The sequence below is a fragment of the Scyliorhinus canicula genome, unplaced genomic scaffold (genome assembly GCF_902713615.1).
Source record: "Scyliorhinus canicula unplaced genomic scaffold, sScyCan1.1, whole genome shotgun sequence".
Classification (NCBI taxonomy): domain Eukaryota; kingdom Metazoa; phylum Chordata; class Chondrichthyes; order Carcharhiniformes; family Scyliorhinidae; genus Scyliorhinus; species Scyliorhinus canicula.
In genome coordinates this window covers 2,100,997-2,109,789 of record NW_024055728.1, presented here as the reverse complement: position 1 = coordinate 2,109,789, position 8,793 = coordinate 2,100,997, and the positions used below count along the sequence as shown (strand labels likewise).

At 41.9% G+C, this 8,793-nt stretch overlaps 1 protein-coding gene across 1 annotated transcript; it reads left to right on the top strand.

The window, feature by feature from the left end:
- The first annotated feature begins 2,642 nt into the window (after window positions 1-2,642).
- On the top strand, window positions 2,643-3,530 carry LOC119960728 (probable G-protein coupled receptor 139). The gene has a single exon (XM_038788345.1). The coding sequence runs from the start codon at window positions 2,643-2,645 to the stop codon at window positions 3,528-3,530; it is 888 nt and encodes a 295-aa protein (XP_038644273.1).
- Window positions 3,531-8,793: the final 5,263 nt, after the last annotated feature.

Sequence of the window (8,793 nt, the reverse complement as noted above, 5' to 3'; positions counted from 1 at the left end):
GAATGTAATGAACAGCGCAGCAGGTTCCACAGTCTCTCCAGCAGTGCAGGAGAATGTAGTGAACAGCGCAGCAGGTTCCACAGTCTCTTCAGCAGTGAAGGAGAATGTAGTGAACAGCGCAGCAGGTTCCACAGTCTCCAGCAGTGATCATGCTGATTCTTATCACTGATGTACAGTATGCACAGCAGAATAATCTGAATGAATCGCACGTAAACATTGCATTGAGAACGTGATAGGTGAGCCAGTGGCAACCGTGAGGCAATAAGTGGCGGCTAAAACAATGCAAACAGTAGAAGAAGAGACAATTGTAATGCACGTGCCTGGAACTGGGTAGAAAGAAGTGAAATGTATGAAAAAAGTTTCTGAATGAATGAAAACATCCGCAAATTCAGACTGTAGGTTTTAGTGAAATGTTCGGACCGGTGGAATGTTTTAAATATTTCTGAAGGTGCTGTGTTATTGTCCCAATGACAATACAAAATATGGTCCTGTCCCCATCAGATCACCAACTCGTTTTGTTAAATGTTCATTTTGAATACTTGTTTGACCTGATTCATTTATTTTTCGATATGCCCTTTGCATCGTCTGATTTTTATATCTCACTCACTCTCTCTCTGAGCCGCTTGCTGTCTGGTAGTTATCTTAACGAAAATCACAAACTGAGTGCCAAGTTTCTCGACCTTCCCATTTCGATGTGGAGTTGCAGGCGTTGGACTGGGGTGAGCACAGTAAGAAGACTTATAACACCAGGTTTAAAGTCCAACATGTTTGTTTCAAACACTACCTTTCGGAGCACTGCTCATTCCTCAGGTGAATAGATACTATTATCTGTAATGATTCCAGAAATAACGGCTTTCGCTTTGGTGAAGAAACTACAGGTACGAAGTTGTATTAAATTGTATCGAATTTGCATCACACCAACACGTATTTCAGCCAAAACAGGCCGACACAGATGTTTAAGGTGCAGAAGAGCATTCATGTTCCATTCTTCCACCCAAAATGTTTCTTTCAATTGCTGTCTTCCGATCTGTTTAATTAACTTCAGTATAAAGTTGCATTGGTAACACCTCGAAAACTCCTCATATTCACAATTCCTGCAGAATAGTCCAAAAAGTTATTCCGTTTTCTCTGTCCTACAGGTAATTGATCAGTTCAAAGTGTCGACAAAAGTGAAACAGTTCAAAATGTGTAACATACAGTCAACATTTTTCATATACTCTGGACTCCTCTATAGTGTTTATATGTTGTGGAGACCATTTGGTTTCATAGAATTCCAGTTGTGGTTGAACAAACTTTCAAAAACATTTATCATATGTTCAGTATATTTCAGCGTTATCCTACTCGAAATGAAACGCAATATGTTTATTTGCTTGACTTCTGATGAGATTATAAAAAGGCACGGCGTTTCCTTCAGTGGAAACAGTACTGGTACAACACCAATAATTTTCAAACAAGAACAGAAAGTCCTGGAATAATTCCGCAAGTCTGTCAGCATGTGGAGGCACTCAAGAGCGAGTACAAGTTTTGAGTGCGTCCAACTCTTCTTCAATGAGAGGGGATGTACCTATTCTCCCAAACATGCAATGTTTTTCCAGCATTATCTGTTTTAGTTTCAGTTTATTCAGTTTTTTACTTTAATTTATCCACGTAATTTTGTTCATCGACTCGATTTAACTGCTTCTCCCCTCAATGAACGGAACATGTCTGAGGACCATCTACATTGAATGCAATTTAACAGTTACAAGTCCATTTTGCAGGTTGACAGTTGTCCGTATTTGGTTGTTTATTCCAATAATTTTCATTTGAACAAACTACAATGCAAAATATTGAATCCTCTACATATTGTGAGATTGTGTTTCTTATTTCACCTTTTAAACCACTTTAGACAATAATGAATACAAATGCCCAATAATCCTCGTCCTTGTGATACACTCGTTCGCTTGCCCACTACTCAGTGATTCCTTGATTGTTTTCAGCTCGCTGTCCATTCTACTATTTAAACAACGGCTTCACAAATTAACGCATAAATCATGAGTTTCATGCAACAATGAGAAAGGCCCTTTTGAAAATCCACGTGTGGTTTGTGCACTGCAGTTGCCCTCACTGAGATTTCCTTATACCTTCGGAGAATTAGCCAAGTATGACGTTCCCTTCTGAGACATGCTTCCAATTATTCATACCAGACTATAAATTCCCAGATGTCAGCAATATTCTTTTCACTACGACATCCGTTAGTAAAGTTCCATTGCATTCATGGCATTTGATGCTAACCTAATGTATCTATGATCCTTAAAAAATAGATTCCAAGGTCAATAAATCGGTTTGCAGAGTTTAATACTTTAGATAAATGTGGGGCTGGACAGTCCAATTCTCTCGCCGCGTGTCCCTAGCTGGAGGCAACAGGCAGCTCGTTGGCAACCTGATACTCTACTCCTTTCGCTGGCAATGCAATTTCCTATTGAAGACACACCAAACTTCCGGGAAAACAAGTGGCCAGAGAACGACGCTGCCAGTAAATTATGAAAGATGTTAGGCCATGATATTTCATCACATATGGGGTAAAATTGCTGTTTCCTGTGCACATTGGATAGAAAAAAAATCTATTATCTTTTTCCACTCTTACAGTTACTTTGGTCCCGATTATGATCCTGTCTCAAGGAAAGTGTGGTCTCTCAAAATGTGTCACTGTCTACCTGGTTGCCATGGCAACGGCCGATCTCTTGTTTGTTATCACAGATGTAATATTGTCCTCGAGTGTTCGGATGTATTTCCGATATTCCTTCGTGGAGATTACTCCAGTATGTGCACTTACTCTAATCTTCAGTTTTGCAGCCAATGACGTTTCAGTTTGGTTCACAGCAGCTTTTACCTACGATCGATTTGTCGCCATTTGTTGTCAGAGTATGAAAACTAAATATTGCACCGCCAAAATGGCAGCAGTGATTCTGGCGACAATAAGTGTTCTGAGCATTTCAAGGTGTATCCCATGGTGGTTTACTGTTGAACCTTTCTATATAATCGATAATGTTCCCTGGCATTGCAGTAGTAAATCCAGCTTTCACGACTCAGGGGCATGGAGAGCATTTGAGTCTCTGCAGATCATTGTAACACCTTGTGTACCGTGCTTTCTGATTTTGCTGCTCAATGTCCTGACGGTCAGATACATTTTGCTGGCCAGCAGATTTCGGAGGAGACTCCGGTGTGGCAGTAGGGAGAATCATAATGATCCTGAAATGAAGAACCGAATGAAATCCATTACTCTATTATTCAGCATATCCGGTAGTTTTCTCTTGTTATGGACGCCTGGTGTTATGTTTTACATCTATAGACAAATTGTAAAGAAGTATGTTATTTATGATATTAACGCTGATTATATCACTGTATCCACAACACGAATGCTTCAGACACTCAGTTGCTGTACAAACACTTGTATTTATGCTGTAACACAGAGAAAATTCAGAGAAGAGCTGAAAAACGCAGCAAAATATCCATTCAGTCTGATTGGTAAATTCAATAAATTGTTCAATTAGCTGAAGTGTTTGAAATCATCTCCAGCAACAAATTCGTATGTGCTCCCCAACATTTCCAAATAAAGTGAAATACTTTAGTTACGAAAACATAAAAACCTTATGGGGATGAAATTGAATTTAATTGTATTCGTTATTTAACCTTTCGATTGAAATAACATATTTTCTCTTCCTTGCCCTTCTCTATACCCTCCACCGTCCTTGCAATTCTACAAACTATCAGCTCTTCTGTAATTTTGACCTCGAGAGCATCACCTACTTTCATGGCTTTATATTTAGATGTAGTGCCTTAAGGTGAGCATGTTGAGCTCTGCAATTGCGACCCCGCCCCCACCCCCACCCCCATCCCCGCCTCGCCTTCTCCAGAAGTCTATTTCCGCTCATAAGCAATCCTGAGGCATTTCAGTGATGTTTTGGAAATGTACCCTAATACAGAATGACACTCAGAGGGCAAGGTAAATTCATAAATTGAAATGAGAAACATTGTAAGAGTTTCAGACAGAATGCGAATGGCAAAACTTGATCTGACAGAGCAAACACATATTGAGTTAGAGCAAAGACCAATGAGTAATCGAATCATTCTGTAAAACAGAGACATTTCGTACATCAAGCTGCCCGACAAAGAAAACAAACGTCTGTAAACTACACTAATACCACTTCCCAGAACTATATTCTTGAAACCATTATACAGAGACCATTTCAACGGTGCCCTACATTTAACAAGAGACAAATTAAAAAGCGTCCGACATTAAACAGGGATATTTTAAACAGTGCCATACATCACACAGGAGACTCTGTAAACAGTTTCCTATATTAAACAGAGATATTTTAACTGTTTCCGAACTTAACCAGAGACCAGTGTCCTCATCAAGTAAATAATATTCAAACGGCGACTCTGTCAACAATGCCCTATAGTCAACGATTTTTTTTAACAATGTCTTACATCAAACGGACAATATAAACAATGTCCTCTCGTTAACGAGACAGTGTACTTTATTAAACAGAGCCCATTTAAATAGTGTAATAAACAGAGACTACTTAAACAAAGAACAAAGAAAAGTACAGCACAGGAACAGGCCCTTCGTCCCCCCCAAGCCTGTGCCGGCCATGTAGTCCGTCGAAACTAAAATATTCTACACTTCCAGAGACGGTATCCCTCTATTCCCATCCTAATAATGAATTTCCAAAATGCCCCTTAAACGTCACTATCGTCCCTGCATCTACCTCCTCCTCCAGCAGCGAGTACCATGCACCCACTGTCCTCCACGTAAAAAATCTTACCACGTACATATCCACAAAACCTTGCCACTCGCATCATAAACCAATGCACCTAGTAATTGATGTGGAGATGCCGGCGTTGGACTGGGGTGAGCACAGTAAGAAGTCTTACAACACCAGGTTAAAGTCCAACAGGTTTGTTTCAAACACGAGCTTTCGGAGCACGGCTCCTTCTTCACCTGAAGAAGGAGCCGTGCTCCGAAAGCTCGTGTTTGAAACAAACCTGTTGGACTTTAACCTGGTGTTGTAAGACTTCTTACTAGTAATTGACACCTCTACCCTAGGAAAAAGTATCTGACTATCCACTATGTCTGTGACCCACGTTATTCTTTTGAGCTCCATCAAGTCACGCCTCAACCTCCGTCATCCCAGTGAGAAAGAAACGAGTTCATTCAACTGCTCCTCATAGCTAATGCCATCCATACCAGGCGACATCCTGGTAAGTCTCTTATGCACCTCTCTAAATCCTCCACAGCCTTCTGTTAGTGTGGCGACCAGAATTGAACACTATACTCCAAATGTGTCCTAACTATGGATCTATACAGCTGCAACATAACTTGCCAATGCTCATACTCAGTTCCCCGGCCAATGAAGGAAAGCATGCTATATGCCTTCATGAATATCTTCTCGACCTCTGTTGCCCCTTTCAGTGACCTGTGGACTTGTGCACTTCGATATCTCTGACTGTCAGTTTCCGACATTCAAGAGAATCTATTTAGAACATAGAACAGTACAGCACAGAACAGTACCTTCGGCCCTCGATGTTGTGCCGAGCAATGATTACCCCATTAAAACACACGTATCCACCCTATACCCGTAACCCAACAACTCCCCCTTAACCTTACGTTTTAGGGCCCTGCGGGCAATTTAGCATGACCAATCCACTTAACGCGCACATCTTTGGACTGTGGGAGGAAACCGGAGCACCCGGAGGAAACCCACACACACACGGGGAGGACGTGCAGACTCCGCACAGACAGAGACCCAGCCGGGAACCAAACCTGGGACCCTGGAGCTGTGAAGCATTGATGCTAACCACTATGCTACCGTGCTGCCTCAGTATTTAAACAGTATCCTTCATTGAACAGAGATTACTTAATCAGGGACTTACATTAAATAGAGAGTCTTTGAACAGTTTCCTATAATAAACAAAGACTACTTACACAGTGTCCCACGTTAGCTAAGAGACCAATAAGCATTGTCCACTATTAAACAGAGACTCTTTCAAAAGTGTTGTATTGAACTGACCAAATCAAAAGTGTCCTACATTAAAGAGGGTCTGTTTAAACCGTTTCAATGGACTCCGTTTCATAGAATCATAGAATTTACAGTGCAGAAGGATGGTATTCGGCCCTTGGAAAGAGCACCCTACTTAAACCCACACCACATTACCCCACTAACCCAGTAACCCCAGTTAATCATTTAGGAGAATAACGTAATTTGTCATGGCAATTCCACCTAACCTGCACTTCTTTGGATGATAATGTTAACCTCGCACAATGTCTTATAATAAACAGAGACCAGTTAAAGTGTCCGACATTAAACTGAGCCTATTGAAGCAGTGGCCTACATGAAATGAAATGAAAATGAAAATCGCTTATTGTCACGAGAAGGCATCAAATGAAGTTCCTGTGAATAGCCCCTACTCGCCACATTCGGGGAGGCTGTTACCGGAATCGAACCGTGCTGCTGGCTTGCCTTGGTCTGCTTTCAAAGCCAGCAATTTAGCCCAGTGAGCTAAATAGAGAACATTTAAACACTGTCCTCCATTGAAGAGAGAACATTTAAACAGTGTCCAACGTTAAAGAGAGAACATATAAACAGTGTTCTATATTAAAGACAGAATGTTTGGACAATGTCCTACATTAAACAATGTCCTACACTAATCGGAGTTTATCTAAACAGCGCCTATAGCACAATAGAGACAAATACAAATCAACAAAAAAAACAAATAACAAAGTAAGGCAGAGCACAGGAGAAGCCCTTCGGTGCTCCAAACCTCGCCGACCATGCTGTCCGTCTGACTAAACTCGTCCATACTTCCGGGGTCCTGATCCCTCTATTCTAATCCTATTCGTATATTTGAGAAGACAGCCATCAAAAGTCACTTTCGTCGTTGATTCCACCGCTTCTACCAGTAACCCTTTGTGGGAAAAGTCTCACCTCCTCTAAATTATGCATCACTAATCTTGAACCTGTGTCTTCTCCGACTTCACTCTTCCACCCTATAAAAGAGCGTCTGACTATCTACTCTGTCCATGCCAATCAGAATTTAGTAGAGCTCAATCGGGACGCCCTTAATGTCCGTCATTCCAATGGTAATAAACCACTTTATCCAATCTCGCCTCATGGTTAATGCCTTCCCCCATCTCACATAACTTCATTCTAGACACTCTCTTCTGTACACTCTCGAAAATCTCTACATCATTCTGGCAGTATGGTGACCACAATTGGCCACCAAGTGTGGCCTAATGAAGATTCTATATAACTGCAACATGACCTGCCAATTTGTGTACACAATGCCCTGCCGATGAGGCCCAGAATGCTGTATGCCTTCTTGAGTACGTTATACACCTGCATTGCCCCTTTCAGTGACCCGTGGACTTGTACACCTAGCTCTCTCTGACTGTCAATACTCTTAAGGGTTATGCAATTTACTACATATTTCCCACATGCTGTCCGTCTGACTAAAATCGTCCATGCTTCCGGGGGCCTGATCCCTCTATTCCAATCCTATTCATATATTTGAGAAGACAGACATCAAAAGTCACTTTCGTCGTTGATTCCACCGCAGCAGGGTAGCATGGTGGTTAGCATAAATGCTTCACAGCTCTAGGGTCCCAGGTTCGATTCCCGGCTGGGTCACTGTCTGTGTGGAGTCTGCACGTCCTCCCACTGTGTGCGTGGGTTTCCTCCGGGTGCTCCGGTTTCCTCCCACAGTCCAAAGATGTGCGGGTTAGGTGGATTAGCCATGCTAAATTGCCCGCAGTGTCCTAATAAAAAAGTAAGGTTAAGGTGTTGTTGGGTTACGGGTATAGGGTGGATACGTGGGTTTGAGTAGGGTGATCATGGCTCGGCACAACATAGAGGGCCGAAGGGCCTGTCTGTGCTGTACTGTTCTATGTATTTGACCTTCCAAAAAGCATTTCCTAACATTTCTCCGCTTTAAACTGAATGTGCCATCTTTCCGCCCAAGTCTAAAAGCGATCTATATCCTGCTGTATCCTCTGACAATCCTCACCACTGTTCGCCATTCTATCAAACTGTGTATGGTCGAAAAACTAACCAAACCAGTCACAGTTTTCTCCAAATCATTTAAATAATTTAGAAAACTGCAATTGTCCAAGCATTGATCCGTGAGAAACTCTAATAGTCCCAGCCCTCCATTAGGAATAGCAACCTTTTACTGCTACCCTCTGTCTTCTACAACAGAGCCAGTTTATCCATCTTGGCAGCTTCACCCCTGATCCTATGCGACTTCACCTTCTCTGTACCAGTCTGCCATGAGGGACCTTGTCAATGGCATTATTGAAGTTCATGTAGATATCATCCAGTGCCCTACTCTCAATAATTATGTTTGCCAATTCTTCGAATAACTTGAACAAGGCAGTGTGATACGACATCCCCTTCAAAAAGCCGTGTTTCGTGTCGCTAAGACGTCCATTTGCTTCGAAAGGGGAGCAAATCCGATCTCCATGAATACTCTCCAAAGAAATTCCTGCACAGATGTAATGCTCACCGGCCTGTAGTTTCCTGAAATATATTTGCTACCCTTATTTCTAAAGATTCCTACGTTAAAGAGATATTTAGCTGTATCCTACATTAAACAGCGACTGTTCAAACCGCACCCTATCCTCAACAAAGTGCATTAAAACAAACCCCTACATTCAGCTGAGACGATGTAAAGAGTACGCTCCCCTCAACAGAGTCCATTCAAGCAATGCCCTACATTGAACGGAGACCATTTAAACAGTCCTGCCCCCCACCC